The 17798-nt window shown below is 45.1% G+C and overlaps 1 protein-coding gene across 2 annotated transcripts; it reads right to left on the bottom strand.

The window, feature by feature from the left end:
* Positions 1-230: 230 nt before the first annotated feature.
* LOC117587816 lies at positions 231-14124 on the bottom strand. Of its 2 annotated transcripts, none has more exons than XM_034278774.1 (2): positions 14120-14124; positions 231-3198 (listed from the first exon to the last, which is right to left on the bottom strand). In XM_034278774.1, the coding sequence occupies exon 2, from the start codon at positions 3192-3194 to the stop codon at positions 345-347; it is 2850 nt and encodes a 949-aa protein (XP_034134665.1). In that variant the 5' UTR covers positions 3195-3198; positions 14120-14124; the 3' UTR covers positions 231-344. The 2 variants fall into 2 exon arrangements, with proteins under 2 accessions (XP_034134665.1, XP_034134664.1); XM_034278773.1 differs by lacking the exon at positions 14120-14124 and adding an exon at positions 5917-5977 and having other exon boundaries at positions 231-5847.
* Positions 14125-17798: the final 3674 nt, after the last annotated feature.

The raw sequence follows: 17798 nt of genomic DNA, 5'->3' as shown, positions 1-17798 counted from the left end.
GTAAGGGCAGTCAGGGGAGAGGACTCCGCACCACCCACATAGAGCCATCTCCCTTTCTCTCCCCTAAATGTATTAAGTATTATTCAGATATTATTAAATACAGCTTATGAAATAACTCAAATAACTTCTCATACGTCTTGGGAAACTCTTTAGAAGTACTCGGAACTCCGGAACATCTTTCGTTACACGAAAGTCTGAAACTATTGAACTGTTCCTAGAAAGGGAATCCATTTTAATGGTACTCCGAAGAGCACATCTGCCACTTGTAATTTATTTAATATTATTAAGTACTATGAAATATTTGCTCATAAGATAACTCAAAAGTAGAGTGCCTCCGCATTTGATTAGTTAATATTCTCATACATCTTGGGATTACGTTGAATATTCTCCTCCATGATCTTCTTGTGTGTCAGCTCCCAGTTCTCCAGCCGTATGAGCACGTCGGGTATGACCTCTTTGATCTTGAGGCGTGCCAACTCGGGTCCGTCGCGAAGCTCGACGTTTGTTTTGAAGTTGTAGTTGGGCGTGTAGCCATGGATCTTGAGGAAGTGATCGAAGTAGAAGGGCACAATCTGCTCCTGCATGTTGTCCACGACCAGCAGCGAGTCTTGGGTGAGAGAGTTGGCAATCACCTCGCCATCATCCTTGAAGGCGCGCATAAAGTTTTTGGTGTTTTCCGAAATGACAATCCTTGGCACTGGCGCCTGGACCACACGCTTCTTGAAGAAGAGACGCGGCAGACGACCCTCCCGCTTGGGTGGCTTGTAGGGTGGCTCCAAGTTGCGGCGCACCTTCTTCATTTCCATTTCTATGCGCCGCTCCACCTGGTAGGCCTGCGCCGAGATCTTCTCCAGATGACGTCGCCGCTTGCGCAGCGTAACCTCCACCTCGCGTACCTTCTTTATGTCCATGTGCTCGAACTTGCCAAGCAATTCCATCACCACATCACTGATCCCCGCCACCATGTCGGCGGTGCAGGGCACCACGTCGCTGGTGCCACGCAGCGTGTCGGGCACGACGCGACGCCACACCTCGGCAATGATTGCCCGATGCTTGTTGAACTCTTCGTCGGCAAAGGACTGCTCGATGGGTTTGCCCAGATAGTGCAGGACTCGATGCTCCATTTCGATGGCCCGTCCCTCCATGAAGAACTTCTTGGCCGACTTGCGGGCCACGTAATCCTCCTTCTCCTTGAGGTGTTTGCTGCACCAGTCCATAAACGTCTCCAGTCGGCCCTGCAGCTCCGTGTGAATGGACAGCGTAAAGTGCATCTCTAGTAGGGTCATAAAGGTCTTTGTCTTCAGGTTATCCACGCCCTGCAAAAAGGCCTCGGCATCGGGAAAGACCTGCAGAATAGGGTGGATCTTCTGCATGTAGACATCGTAGTAGAAGGAACGTATGGCCCATGCATCGTCTTTGTCCCGCACACGAATGTTGACAGTCGAACGCTTGGCTATAGAAATGTCTGCACCTTCTAGTTCGTACTCCAAATGTTGCTGCTGCTGCTGCTGCTGCTCCTCTTCCTCTTCCTCTTCAACTTGCAGTTCCGGCTCCTCGTCAACGGATTCTGTGGACGCTTTGCCGAGCTTCGAGGCGGGCACCAAGTGTATCCAGTCGTGCTCCATTCGCCAGTCCTGATCGCCCATGAGATAGTGGAAATTCTGAAGCATAATGCAGCGTATCCAGTGTCCCTCGATGAACACAATGTCCATGTTGAGCATCATCAGCTCCCGCTCCAGTTCGCGAAACTCGTTCTTTAGTTTGTCGGTGATCTCGTAGTAGGCCTTCACCTGGTAGACCAACGACATGGCCGCATTGTACTCCCTCTTCTGCCACTTGACGAAGAGACCCTCATACAGATTCTTCGTATTCTTCATGTTCACCCAGTGCCGCTCGTTCATCCGATCGTAGATCTTTGTGCGCACCATCTGTCCCTGGATCAACAGCGATTCGTACTTCAGCCGCATGGCATCCTTAAGCAGTTCGATGCCCGTCTTGAAGTTGAATGTCTTCACATTCGGGCGACTCTTTAGCTCCTCGATGTAGTTCTCATCGAGATCGGTGATTACAGCGCCATAATACTTACGATTGCCGGGACCCAGCAGCGTTTTCCTTACATCGGGCACCTCCACTTCGAGTCGCAGTCGCAGACTATTCCTCAGGCGTGTGCCGAAGGTAAAGAAAGTGTCCTTGGGTCCCATCATGGCCGACTGCTCCTTGTGCTGGCCCGAAAAGGGCAGCATGCGATACGGATCCTCGTCCTCGGCATTCACATCGATGACTGTGGCATGGAAGCGTGAGCGTCGCATCTCCTCGAACGGCACCAATGGCTTTCGTATGTAGTCCAAGGGTATTTTGGTCTTTCCCTCCACCACCAGAAAGCTGCCGCTGTCATTGGACAGATCGGTGCACGTGGAGCTGCTCAGCGAACTCAGGCAGTTCTCGATGCTGCGCAGATCCTCCTCTAGGTCCGCGCAAATAGCCCTGCGATCCACCAGAAGCCGCTCCTCGCCCGGCTCTATGTCCTTTGTCTCGTAGATGGACTCGCGGGTTTCGCGCAGAAACTCCAAGTACTCCCGACGGCCAGGGAAATCCAATTTGGCAATCTCCTCGGGATCGCGCGAGTGAAACACAAAGTCACGGGGATAGCACAGGTCCTGGACCACTGCACCCTTGTTGGTCTCCTTGGTGTCGATGCGCGTGGCAGCCAGATGCTCGTTGATGATCGTCTCGAAGTCATAGCGCGGCATTGTCAGGTCCGTGTCGACGTGCTTCTTGCACGGCGGATTGGCCTTGTCGAACCTGAACACTGGCTCCTTGATCCGCTTCACGACAGTCGTAATCTCGGGGTGCACAGTCTTGTTTTGGTACTGCACATGGACATTCTTCACCTGAGTGGGCGCCCAATGGTCGTGGTGGTGCCGCGCCTCAAAGATATCCGTGTAGCGGCGCTTCTTTTTGCGCACATTTGCCAGGCGGATCCTCCCCGGCTCGGGCTGTTCCAGCAGCGGAACGGGGGAATACGGCAGCACCTCATTGAAAATAGCCGATGGAATGCGTTCCGCTTCGTAGTCCCGACGACGACGTGGATGGATCGTCAGAGTTTTCTCTCGCAGCTTGGGTGCTGGCATATTGCCGCGATAGCGCATCGGTTGATACCCAGCACCGGCCAGCAGGCGCCCATGGGAGGACATTTTGCTGTTCCGCCAGAGGCCCGCGCGATTGCGATTGTTTCGAAAGATCGAGTCTGTGCTCTGTCGCCGCAGGATGCTGTTCCGCCAATATCTGTCGTGGCTTGCGTTTTTCTGCAGGCTTTCGGGGTCCTCCTGCGGCGAGCTGCTCCAGTAACGGTAGCGATTGCGGTTCTTCTGGTTGTTGCCAGTACCTGGCACTCGCTGCCTTTTCCACGTGGGCATAAAGCAGCGCAGATCCTTTCGGGGAGTGTCGCAACCAGCTGACAGTCGACTGTCCACACTCGATCGAGTGTCTTCGGTGTGTTCCGACTGGTCGTAGGGCGGCTCTGGTGTCGGCACCCAGTCCACTTCGATCTCCTGTTGATCGCCTTCGTCCTGGCCCAGATCCCGCAGCTGTTGCTTCTTGATCTCCTGACAGGGCAGCCCCAGCAGCTGCATGCGAGCGAGTTTCTTCTTGTGCTTCTTGAGTGAGGCTATTTTCTGCTTCAAATTCAGGTACTCCAACGTGGTGGTGGTCTTTGTGGCATCCAGGACATCCACATCGGCGACCTCCGCCTGGTTGCGATCTTCAAACACAATCATCTTCTCGGGGAAGACATACCGAATGAGATTGAACTTTCGCACATTGTACTGCAGCTTCGGCTTGATCACTTTGATGTTTTTGCGGAGCAGTCGATGGTAATGCATGCCCAGACGCTTGTCGATGAACTCACGGACGGCGCTCTGGCGCTCGTGACGCTTCATGAGGAGCGGCTCGGGCGGGAACAGATCCAAATTGGGATCGTCGGGGTCCATGATCTTGATGATGCCGCGCTCAATGTCCAGCTTGATGGGCTCCTTGTGCGGCACCAGCTGATTGAGCCACTCCTCGCGCGTGAGGCAACCCTTGACGGTGCGCTGGCCCTGCATGATCTGGTGGCGATGCAACTTTCCGCGCAGCCCGTCGCCGTGCTTGAAGTGAAAGCCGCGCAGCTGGAAGTGATCGCCGATCTTGCCCACCTGGAGGTAGTCCTCGTCGTCGCTGCTCTGCTCGCTGGGCGTGGAGCCGACGCTGCCCTCGATGCTCTCCTCGCAGCGGAGGTTCTGCTCCGCGGCAGGCAGCTTCTTTAGCTTGCCGGTGCGCTCCAGGAAGAACTGCTGGGTGACCTTGGCCTTGTCGCGTGCCACACAATTCTCGCGGTGCATGACCGCCTTCAGACGCTCCGTTTCGGTGAGGGTCTTCGGGAAGACCTTGCGGCTCCGCACCACCGGCTTGATCTCGACATTCTTGCGGAAACTCCGCTCGATAGCATCATCGATGATGGCCACATCCTTGCTCAGATCCCGCTCGGCCACGGTGCGTGCTTCGATCTCCTTTTCGGCTGCCTCCTGCCTCTGGCGCTCCTTCTCCTGCTCCAGGGAGCGCTGCTTGCTGCGCAGGTAAATGTCCTTGTAGCGTGCCTCACGCCGCACGCGCTCCTCGTCAATTTTCTTTTTATTTGCTGGCTTGTCCGCACTGCGGTAGAGATCCACCAGACGTGGCGACTTCACCACCGGCTCCTCCTGCATCGGCTCGTCCTTGATGAGGGTGGTGAAGCGGCGCGGCACAGCCAGACGCTCCGCCTTTAGCTCTGCCTCCACCTTCACTTGAGTGTTCTGCTTCGTGGCACGCCGTGCCATGTACCGATTAACCCGCCAGTAGGTCTGCGTGTCCTCCTGCTCGATCTCGTCCTGCTCGTACGTGTTCTTGTAGTCCATGCCATGAAAGTCCAAGTTCAAGGGATTGTGCAGATCAACCAGCTCGCTGATGTGCGAATCGGAGCCCTCGGAGCCCGTGCTGGCACACAGATTGTCCCCATGCTTCACCATCTTGCTGATCACATCGTACTCCTGCACTTTGGTCAGCGGCTTGTGCCGCAGCGCCACAGGATTCACCAGGCAGTGCGTCTGCCGCGGGTCCTGCGTGAGAAAGAACTTCTGGCGCGATGGACGTAGCTTTGCCAGCTGAGTGTAGTTGTCCGGACAGCGTCCGATGTGGGAGCGCGGAGCTCCGGCCATTAGGCTCGCCGGACACGGTTTCATCCACGCCTTGCCCTTGAAAAATGGCGGACGCTCGGAGGGTTCGTGCAGCGAGTCGATCATCTCCTGTGAGTCGGCAATCCCATGCACCCGTGCCGAGGGTCGCCCCGACGACCCGCGACTGCTTGACTGGCTCGAGGCCGTGGTCGAGGTGCAGCTCTGTTTGCGAATCTTCACCGTCTGCACACCGTCGCGAAAGTGCGAGTTGCTGGAGCTGGCGAAGTCCCTGCCCCTCCGCCGCACCACACTCTGGCCGCACTCGTCCCGCTTGTGCAGATCCGTCCGCTTCACGTTGGCATCGGGAAACTCTAGCGTCTGCACCGTCAGCTGATGGTCCGAGTCCTTGCGCGAGAAGTCAATGTTTCGAAATTGCTGTATGATGCGCTGCTCCTTGGTCTTCTTGCCGGGACTTTTGCGCGGCGGACACTGATTCTTGCCCCAAACCCGCTCCGTTCTGTCCTTGTGCTCCTTGTGCTTTTGCTTCTCCGCCGGCTCCTCAATTAACTCTGTGGTTCTCACATTAGGCTTCTTTTTGGGTCGCAGTCGCACCTGCACTGTGGTCGCCTTGTAAGTGTTCTTTCGCTCATCCCCCATTCTGTTGGGAGAGCGTATTCTGTTAGCAGCTGAAAGTTGGTTTAAAATCAGTTTCACCATTTGCTTTTACCTGTTTTATCCTGTTTACTCAGTGCTTCTGGTAAGAAAAATTTATAAAGTTTGTCTCTATTTTGGTAACAGGTTTATGGTTTATGGGTTATGGGTGTTAATTTTGTTTGATTTTCAAGGCCAGTTTTGCTTACAAACTGATATTCAAATCCTGACTGTTATTTTTTTACATGAAAAATAAAATAAGTGGCAGGAACTGCTCTACCCTGCTACCTAGAGAATCGATAGAGAATTTTGAAGTGGAATTAAGGTTTTTCGTTTACTTTATACCTTCCCCAAAAAATATAGTCACAAAGTCCCGCATCTAAAGGACTTCGATTTCCCCGCTACACCTTTCCCTTTCTTTTATTTTACCTATTCTGCTTATCATATTTAAAACCATAAATATTTTTGCAACACACATCTGCCAGTCCCCCCGCCACACACACAGACCACATTTTTATTAAGGTTCTTGGCAACATTTGTGCCGTGATTTGCTCTCCTTTGCCTCACTTCTTGGCATCTAGTGGCAGTGTTTCTTATTTTTTACCGTCGCCCCTTGGCTGCGGGCTTCCCAGAAGTATGCCATAAAAATTGACTTGTTTTCCATTTGTTTTTTGTGGTTTGTCGCACTGCGGTTCGAGTTGTTTGTTTTGCATTTTATGGCTCACATATGTCAGCTCTAATAAGTCACCAAAACTAAGCCCCAGTCAATCCCGCAGCTCCAGCCGGCTCCGCTCCAGCAACCATGGCAATTCACCCACTGCTTGTTCCACTGCACTATGGGGCATTCGACCACTTTTTGTTTTAGTATTTTTTTATACCAGGTACTCGAAGAGTAAATAGGGTATAGGTAATATTGTATTTGTGTGAATAACGGTTGTATGTAACGCACAGAAGGAAGCGTTTCCGACCCCATAAAGTATATATATTCTTGATCAGCATCAATAGCCGAGTCGATAGAGCCATGTCTGTCTGTCCGTCTGTCCGTCTTGTTTGTCGGCTAATTCTCAGAGACTATAAGAGCTAGAGCCACCAAATTTTTGCTCCAGACTGCTGTATGCTCACACTGAAGCCAGTGTATTTCAAAAATTAGCCACGCCCCCTTCCGCCCCGCAAAAGGTCGAAAACCTCCCAAATCTACAATTTTGAAGATAAAAGAAGAGCTAACGGAGCGTGTTGGTGTGAGAAGTGTTTTGTAGATGTAGATGACAGATGAAGAAAAAATGTAAAATTTGACAAAACACCGCTAAGGTGCAGATGTTGTACTGAGTGCCGGGTGTAAAAGTTGTGACGCGTAAGAAGCGTCTCACACGCCCCTTCTCGTTTTGCATTAATTTATTTATTTTTATTAATAACTTCCAAACGAAACAATATTTTTTGACTTAGTTTTCTGATATGAGTCTATGATAGTGAAAGGAAAGTTTGTTGAAAAAATGGGTAGAATGGAATTTGTATTTTATTTTTAAACTGAATCAACCAAAAAATTATGGGAATATGTATTTTACTTAAAAAGTTGTGCCCGGATTTTTAAAAATGGAAAAGTAGAAGATAATACATTGACTTCCTTGTATACTGCAAGCAGCTTCTTTTCTTTAAATTGTTGAATGTGGGACATAATGAACACGGCAGTGCAGAGATACTGGAAATGTCTCACGCACGAATTTAGCCAATCTGCACAGTTTTTTCGATTTGTTTTAAGTTTTCCGTGAAAATGTTCAACAAACTGTAAAAAAAAGTTCTTCAAAGGGTCTACAAATAACCCTTATCGTTCTCAAGGCTAGAAACAGGTATTAACACTTGAATTCAATGCAAATGGGCATCTTCTTCTGCAAGATTCTTCTTCACTCAGTTTAACATTGCAAACACTCCGAAAATCCAAACTTTGGGTTATGTTACGAAGATTCAAATATCTGCAAAGACGCAGAAAGCGGAAGAAAAACTAACATAAATTGGATTAAGCATTGAATTCTCTACAATATCTATGCAGTTTAATGCTTCCGGCGGGAACCGAACACTTTGTAAGTCTATTCAAAGACAAATTTTCGTCACAAATATGGACTTGTTCAGAAACTAGCCATTAAAAATATTATGGGGTACATTTTTTAATTTCAAACTCACAAAAACCTTTTTAATACCTGCCTGAATCGAGAATATTGTAAAAAATTAGCTTAAATTGGTCAATTTATCAATTTTTGCACTTTAAACTTCCTGAACAAAATCAGTTTTCCGATAACTTTCTATTGTTCGTAGCAAACAGCTGACTTTAACAGCTGTTATCCTAACAGGGGTGCGCACTGTTAATTTTTTGGGTACGTAACATTACGGACTGATGTTATTCCTATGTATATCTGTTAAAAAAATATCACTTCTTATATTTTTGACAAATGAGTTTCGGCCAGGAAAAGTGGTCAAATGCCCCATAGTGCACTGTCAGCAGCCACTGCTTTCTGCTATGCTACTCCCACCACTGCCAACAATCCGTTTCCTAACGATATATAATTGAAATTAATAACAACTCGAACGGTGGAGGGTGGAAGGTTGAGCAGGGGCCCAATGGAAAAGCTGTGTAATAATTCAACAGAACAACAGGTAGGGGGGAGGCCTCCCTCTTTGCCTGTCGCTTACCTCTTTTCAATTTGCACACAATTCACGGCATATTCATTTCATATTTATGTTTATTTCTGACACAACGCCGCCCCTCCAGCGGAAATGAAGTTAATTTTTGTACATATTCTATTCGGGCGTCAATTTTAATGCGCAATTATTGTCCGTTTTGTGCGTTTTGTTCGCTGTTCGTGTTTATTTTGCCTTTGACTGACAGCATTTTCAATTGCTGACTTATTGTTGCCGCGGGGTGGAGAAAAACCTTCCGCAGTTTTGTTTTTAGCATTTTGTTTTCGCTGTGCAAATAAATTATTTATAATAATTTCAGAAAATGGCACTTAAAGAGCGGAAATTGCCCGAAATGAAGGCGCTTTAGGGGGCTAATTGTGTTCATATATAATTGTTCAACGAAAATTCAATTAAGGGGTAGCATTTATTAGGGGGAAAAAGGGTTTAAATATGGAAATTAGGACTAGGAATGAGATTTTTGTTCATAATTAATTTATATTAAATATGTTAAATTCCCTGATGCACTAATTGAGCAAAGTTCTGTACGGAAAATATGGAATAATTTAAAAAAATATTTTCCTAGAAATATTTTTCCACCTGTAGAAATATCTCAAAACAATTTCTCCTGGCTTAGAAATTTCCGGTAGAAGTTACAAAATCTTAAACATCTTTTGCCAAGACTATAAAAACAAAAGCAACTAAAAATTGGTTAACCTTTTCCCTAGCCATCGTCTGCGCACTTTTCCCACTAAAAAGTTTAATTCAATTAAGAGTTTTTTCGCCCAGCATTGTAGGTGTTTTGTAGTTGTAGGATGAAAGACTGGAGGGAGTGGGTAGAGAGGACACAGCATCACAGGCAAAGTCAAAGTTGCACTTTTCAATTTTTGTAGCATTTTCCTCGGGTGGGTTTTTCTCTCACCTGCACTCCACCTCTCTTTGCTCTCTCTCTGTCGCTACATGTTACATTCACCTTTTCGCGTGGAATTCATTAAAAATGCATTCGACGGCTGTGCAGGCCGCAGCGCAGCGTCGCCCGAAAAGAAACTGAAAAATTGAAGCAGCAAAACTTTCGAGTCGACGCCGAAAAAAAAAAAAAAGTGTTTGCCATATGGCCAGGACTCGAGCAGTACTGCCGGGCGGAGGGGTTGTGTTCCCTTTGTGCTTAAGTTACTTCTAGGGTGAACAATTCTTTTGGTCCAGACGCTGCCTTAAAGTGGCAGAGGTTCAACGTCTTCTGGAGACTACTTTAATTGGCTGGAATATTAGGCAATTATGAGGGTTTCTGGGAAAAAATGTGAGATCTTGGAACACCATGAAGAGTCCGAAAATTAACCTATAAATTTCGTTATCAGGAGTTTTCCCTTGATTGTTTCTGATTCTAGAAATACCTCTTGGTCCTACTTCTCACTTTTCTATCGAATGTTTCCTAAAGCTATTCCCATTTCAGTTCCTTTTCTCAATTTTCCCTATGACTTTCCAGCTCTGATTTCCAATTGTTTCTTTTCGTACTTTTGCTTTAATCTCCTGCTGCTCAGCAAAATCTCCCCTTACCCATTTCTATGTCCTTGTCCATGTTTATATCCTTTACTGCCTGTCCCCTAATTAGCCAGGTGAATCTCTGGCTCACCTTAACTCGTAATATCCTTCAACCTAATTCGCTTAAAATGCATATCAATATAAGCAAAGTTTAACAAAGTTTTCCACCGCTTGCGCAGGAGCAGCCTCCGACTACTGACCCGCTCTGCCCCTCGCTGTTTCCCTCGTTGCTCTCGGAGGTATCCGCTTTTTTTTTTCGCACGCGCTAAAAAGTTTTTAATTGAAAGTTTTAAGCCTTAATTGAAGTTTGCCCAGTGGCAAACTGCACGCCTTCCCACCACAACCATCCCCCACAATGGCGCATGTAATGCATTTGCCTCTCAGCCAGCAGCCTTGTGGCTTCTGCCAGTGCGGCTCCAGCACCTTGGCTAACTTCACTTCCAGCTTCCTCCTACCATTATTTCCTATTCCCCTCTCTATTGCCATTTACAGCTTCTCCAAAGTGTGTTAGCCGCAGGATAGAGCCTTTCCTGCCTCGTCAAAATCCGCGTACTTTTGGAGTGAAAGGCAAATTTGCCATTTTTTATTCCCCAGCTACGAAATAATTATAATTTGCAAATTTTTCCCTGCGCTCGGACGCTGTTTAATTTTCTGTGTGGAAAAGGCATAAAAGTTTCCACAAGTCGCAAGTAGCAGTTTTTATACCCGGTCCTCTAAGAGTAAGTAGGGTATATTGTACAGACGGACAGACATGGCTATATCGACTCGGCTTTGATGCTGATCAAGAAACTTTCCTTCTGTGCGTTACGCACATTGCTCCGACCACAAATACAATTTACCCTGTTAACTTTCGAGTACCAGTTAATATAAATTCCACCGCAAATGTAAATTTCAGACTAATCAATATCATTTCGCAAAAGTATCGTGAGAGAGGACTCAATGTAAATCCCTCAAAAATAAGAGCAGCCAGAGAGGATAAAAGTATAAATGAAACGAGGGAGGACGCGCTAGACGCTTCTTACGCGTCTCAACTTTTATACTTAGTCGTACATCTGTACTAAAGTACACTAAGATTACATATATATTTATATATGTACATATACACAGCATTAGTACCGGGTATAACAGTTGTGACGCGTATGACGCGTCTCAGAAACGTTCCTCAGCGTTTTCATTAAATGGGTTCTTACAGCCCCGGTGGGTATACGATGTGTTGGACGTTGGACTTCGTGTAGTGTAACAATAATAATAATAATATTCATATGACACTAGGCGGCGGAAACTTTTTGTCAGCTTCTCTTTGGCGCAACAATATTAACAACTTTTAATAACCAATCGTCGGGCAATGCCCCCTGCCTGCCATATGTGTTGTGTGTGCTGGGAATTACTGAAATACATTTAATTGTAGAGAAGGTAGCACTTCGAATGCACTCTCTGGAGGGGTTAATACTATGTACATATAATGGCAAAATTACTCTATAACTGGGCTTTACACACATACATATATCCGAATTTTCTCATTCTAAAATCTTTCCATAAGATATACATTCTTAATTTATCTCTTCCGCTTTCAAACTGCTCCCGCATTAATCTATACACAAATTTCTACCCTTTCTTCCCCCCTTTTTATATTTATTCCTCTGCTCTTTTGTGGCACTGTGTAACATATGATGCAAATACTTCCCTTCCATTCACCTCACAGTTGACCTCACACCGGCAAAAACAAACACCAAACACAAAAAAAAAAAAAATTAAGAATCGTCCATTGCATATCGCGTTGTTAATTAAATAAAAATATTGCATTCGAATTTACGAAATATTTTATTATTTTTATTTTTATACTTTTTCCATCTCTTTTTGGCACGCATTCGGGCCTATTGTTGTTTGTGCGCACACGGATGTTGTTCTTGTTCCATCATGTTGTCATATACGTAAACGTATGGGACGTATACATATAAAATTATTCATTATTTTTCTCTGATTGTTTTGTGTGTGAGTGCAAAAGTTACCCCCAAAACCAACGCACACAGAAGAAAATGTCAGTTTTTAATTAAATTTTCACGGAAGTGCAGCCACATTAAACGGAAATGTTGAAACATTTAAATGCAAACGACATGAGGCGGTGGGGTAAAAAAAACAACAAACTGTAGGACACACGATGGATGACCCGCAGTGTTCCGAAAGTACTGTCAACCTCCCCATCCTCCACAGAATCCGGCAACCCCACAGTCCCAGAACATCCTCTCATCATCATCAGGAGCATCAGCAGCAGCAGCACCGCCTTTGTGGTCGGTTGTCAAGTTGTTTGCTGAGCTCTCGAGAAAAACGGCAGCTTTAACATTAAAAATAATAATATCAATATGTGCGCGAAGTATAAGTTATTATATGTCATCAAGGGGTGAAGGTTTTTTAATGCTTTTTGTGGGAAATGACGAGAGCAAGGGGCTCATGTTTCAATGATTACTGAGGCCTAATTCAAATTAATCTATACTTAAATGTAAGTGTCTATATTAGTAATTAAAACACACATTTATTGAGACATTGTCAATGTAGTCTTTCCCCTCAAAGTCTCCTACAGTTCTACCTGGGAAAACTATGAGAAAAGCGAATAATATAATGAGAAAATAGTTGCAGAGGAAAATGACTGCCATATGCATAGAGTTTTTAATGTTTATTTATGCAATAATGCAACGACAATTAGGCCAATTAAATATTTATTTTAACACTCGGTATCGGCCATCCCGGTGGACTGGCATTGAGAATTTTTGAACATTTTAATATTTGTTTTAATTTGCAATTTTTGTTGTTGCTGCTCGAACCAATCGACCATCCATTTCGAGTGCTGTTTTCGAGCCACCACAAAGGCAGGCAGCAACAACTTGCTTAATTTTCATTTTGTTGTTGGTCAAATGAAAGCAAACAATAAGGCAACAAAAAGGGCCTGGACTATTGCACTTTGTCAACTCCAAACAAATTGAAAAATCAACAAAGAATTGGGAAAGGCTACAATTTTGAGGTCGAAGCAACGAATATCCTGGCGAATGGATTGTTTCAGAAGCATAGAGGCAGTCGCTGATCGTTTCCAATGATGGTTCTAATAGTTATGTAAACTGACAGAATATACGAAATATATCCGGCAGAATATTCGACATCAGACATTGTACTTTCATCTCTGCAATAAACAATCTGAATTCCAAGCTTCTGCTTCAAACTATTGTACCCTCTGTGAGGGTATAAACAAAAACCATATTCGGACAAGTAAAATCAACAGCATAGTGCAAAGTGAACAACAATACGGAGCCGTGGCGACAAAATAAACTATAAATAAAACCGCAAAAATTAATTAGTAAACCAGCAACTAACTGAAAAACTAAAGTATATTAATTAATCGCTAGTTGGATTTCCATTTTAACTTTTTTGTTGCTGCTGCTCCAGTAATATTTTCATTTGGTTTTTCCTGGTTGCGTTATTAGTTATTGCTCACTTGGGCATTGGCAAACACACAGAACACACACAGCAGTCACACTCAGCACTATCATGTGTGTGCGTGTGTGTGTAATTGATGGGCGCAAAAAAGTTTGGATTATGATGCATGGGCCTCTGGACAAATGATCCAAATGTAAACTGATATGAATGCCCGGCGGTAACAGAAAGTGAAGCGGAAATCCATGAGATAAACGTAGAAAATGTATCTCAAGGATGTAGTTGTTGTGGGATAAAGGATACACTTTGTGTAAGTATCCTAGAAGTTGGATGTTCAGCACCTTTCTCCGCGCTTCTTTAGGGCTGTACATAAGCTGCTCTGATATTTGTGAATTGTTCTTATATTTTCGGCTAAAATTAGAATAATAATTATTGTTTTCTGCCTCTCAAATGGTTTCTCTTTACTTGTTTGCATTCGCTCCCTCTCTCAATTGTTCTTTTATTAGCAACAGGGTATTTCCAGTGCGACTCTTCTCTGCTCTCTCTCCGTTTTCACAACTTTCCCATTAAGTACCAAAGAAGTAAAAACATTTTCCCGCAGCAAGACTTTCTTTAATGCTTTGGGTTTTCCACGCTTAATTAAATCCCACCCGCAGATTTTCAATATTTTACAATATTATTGCCATAATTCTTTATAGCTGGCACCATCAACCTTTGACACCTTTCATTATTGACCGCGCACACACAGTATTACGTACCCACGGACAATATCCGACAATTTCAATTTCGCATTATAGACCCAAAACCGCGGCAATGAAAACGAACACAGAGACCACAAAATTATTATTATTGCTACTGCGAGGGAAGTTGCTTTTAGTCCTCCCAGGCCTGGGACTGGAAGATGCATAAGTATTACAAAAAATTAAAAATAGAATGCGAATAAAAATGCATAAAATGCGATGGGATATTATAGAAAGTACAGTGAGAGAAAATATGAAGTAGTCCGTTTACATTCAGAATTATTTCCTCTAAAATGTTTAGTTCTGACTCGCATTTCCTCATCTTACAACAGCTATAATTACACTACTTTTCTCCCCGTGCACTTTTTTTATAATCCCGCACCCAAGCTCTAAGCCATAAGTACGCAGACTTCACATACAAAACCCGACAAATCGCTATAGATTTCCCCAAACTCCAGGCCCCAGACCTGGCAACATTCTCTTGTGCTGCTGCCTGACCAACTCGCTTATATGTTATTAAAAACATTTTTAATTGAAAATTAATTGAAATATCAATTGAAATGGCATTAAAATGCGTCCAACCGAAAGCGCACAAATGCCATGGCGCACAACCTGTAACCTATAACCCCTGCCAGCAGCAGCACCACCAAATGCATACAAACATTTTGCATGTATGTATTGTACACCCACTTGTCCATCATCATAATTCCTTTGGCGAATTTATGCATTACAATTTATTATGATGCCATTTCATTTGGCATTTATCCAGCCACCCACACGAAAATAATACCCACTCGTATGTACACTCGTGTGTGTGTATGTTGCACGTATCTGGTGTCCTGTATCCTGGTGTCTGTGTCTGTTTGTGAAGATAATTTGTAATGGTTTAATTTGAGCCCCGCTCCCACGACCCAAAATATGCAGTGCTCACTGTACTTGAGGCTCGAAATCAATTAATACTCAATTGTAATTGGCGAAAACTTTCCGCAACCGATATACCGAATGCCGCATCGAATCGAATATCGAATGCCGTCATAAATTAGCCAGAGACAAAACACTAATTGAATTAAGCGGATTTACAAATTTGTTGAACATTATTAATTGAAATTGGAATTTCGTATGAGTGGGTGTCTCCGTGTGGGTGAGTTGTGTCTCTGTGTGTGTGTGCTGCATGCATGGCTGATGTTCGGTTCAAGTCCATTTGTTATGTACGTTTATTTATATCTTGCTGTGACCCAATCAGGAGCACCTGAAGTAACCATAAATTCAGATGTGCGACACACTTTAATATTGCTGCAGCAGTTGCACCTCGAAACAGGGTGTCCTGTGCTTTTTTCTGAGAATTACTTCATAAAACGCCCCTCAAACCAACAGGTGGTTGCAATAAAGAAAGGAGAGGGCAAAACGTGGCTTTAGTTTTCAGTTCAATTGGCAAAGGGTCAGTCAATATGTGAGTTACGAGCAGCAGCAGATTCAGATATAATGGTTCAATGGTCACTTTACCAATGGATTAATGGGGCAGAGTATCGTAATTTTTCCCCTTCGATTCATAGTTCAAATCTCTTTCAATCACAATACTAGACCCCAAGAATCCCCGTCCCGCAAGTGTTTACCGAGAAAACCTCAGTCATGGCATCGAAAACAAAAGAAACACAAATCAAAAAATCAACACAAATGCTGGAAAGAAAACAGAAACAGTTACAAGAGAGCCGAGCGAGAGGAAATGCGGGAAATGCGCCGTGGAACAGGGCAGGGACTCTTTTGCAAATACAGTTAAGCACATTTTAAGCACATTTAAATACAACAACAAATGGGGAAAAATGGCCCAGACGTGGGCGTGAGCAGGGAGTTGAGTGGCAAATGGGTGTATGAGTGGCAAGTGGAAGGCCAGGGCAGACGTCGGCAATGAATTACAATGACACGCACCTAAAAAATGTAAGAGAAAGCAAAGACAATGGTATACTCAGGGAATACATTATGGGCTCCCTGTATCCACGCTTCCAATATACCCGCTTAAACGCAAGATTAAGGGGTATAACAGAGAGAAAAAAAGAGAAGGAAAAAACATTTTTGCGGCATGACAGGGAACAATGCCGGGCAGAGGACATGCCAGAGGACGGCAACGGCAGCAGCTACAAAGGAGGCGGCAGTGGCGGCATGCCACTGTGCGAAGGCATCCAGCAGGAGCACAAATACTACAAGCAATTTAACATTATTTTAATGCCAGCCTTCTTTCGTCTCTTTTGTCTTCCAGACGGCGGGCTCCGCGTCCAGCAGTGTCATGGGAGCCACCCCAGCACACAGCATATTTACATGCGTGTTTATCTGCCATGTAAGTAGTGTGTATAAAATAGAGCGACAGTTATCTATGTGCCTGTGTGTGTCTGCCCGCCTGTTGCGAATGTTAGGGCACAGGGAACTCCAACCCTCCTCAGAGATGTCTCCTCTTAGCTGCCGGATATCCCTGGCAAAGGATTTCTCCCTTATTCATTTCTGGCTCTCGTCTGCTACTTAATGCGATTCGTGACTGAAACTATCGCGACGACTCTCGGTCGGGAGCTTTTCATGTGAGTGCGAGAGTTCGTGAGCGTTGCCATCGCTCATCTCCAGCGCTCACAAACAGACAAGCACACAGACACGCACTTCAATTGTAATAGTGTGCAAATGTGTTTGTCATTTGTCTTTTTAACGCCAAACTGCCTTTGAATGTGTACGTGTGGCCTGTACTGCTCCAGCTCCTGCTCCAGCTCCTGCTCTTCCCTGTTTCTCCCCGTTCGTCCCTGTTTTTCACTTTTCATGGCTGCTTCTCCCTCTTGCCTGTGTGTTGCCTATTCACTATTCCTGCCTCCAGCTGCCAGCCCTGCTGCGAGGCCGACGACATTTTGACTTCCGCCGGAAGTGCGCATTAAAATTGCCATTAGCCAAGCGGGCAGAGGGGGAAGGTTGGAAAGCGGCAGGGAGAATGCAGCGAAGGAGGAGAAGGCACATTTTGGCCACTGGCAAACAATAGGCGCGTAATTTGCTCGGTCACCAAAAAGAGCAAAAGAGCAGGAGACCAGAAAAGCAGAAGAGCTTTTGAAGCAATTGTGCCGCCACTTTGCCACAGAAGAATCCCCTAATGACGATTTGTTGGTGTTAGTTGGACCGCAGTCGTATTTGAAGAATTTCAGAAAGAGATACAAGAAAAGAAAACTAAACGGAATCCACACAGTTTAATAGAAAAATGTAGCTTGAAAGTGAATGAATCTTTAGTTTAAATTTTACACGCAGCTTTACACCTTTTAAACCCTCTCCCTATCTACCAGCTTCCGCTCTTCATTACGTCCCCCAGCTGCCACATGGAGTTGACTGCACTAAATATTCAAATTTCATATTGTTTTCCCTTGCCAAATGGAGGGGAGACTTTAACCCTTTTTGCTTGTAACGCTGCAGAAATTCTATAATGTAAAATAGTGTTGACTCTTTTTTTGTTGTTGTTCAGCTCTAATTAGGGGTGCATTTTTAATGATGTTCACTCTTTCCCCCAAAATCATTTCAAGCGTGAGAAAAAAAAAACAAAGAGTTTTATTTAAACTTTAACCAAATGAAA

This window comes from Drosophila guanche, unplaced genomic scaffold (assembly GCF_900245975.1).
Source record: "Drosophila guanche unplaced genomic scaffold, DGUA_6, whole genome shotgun sequence".
NCBI lineage: Eukaryota > Metazoa > Arthropoda > Insecta > Diptera > Drosophilidae > Drosophila > Drosophila guanche.
Note: the sequence above shows the minus strand (reverse complement) of the source record. Positions and strands in the feature narration are given on the sequence as shown.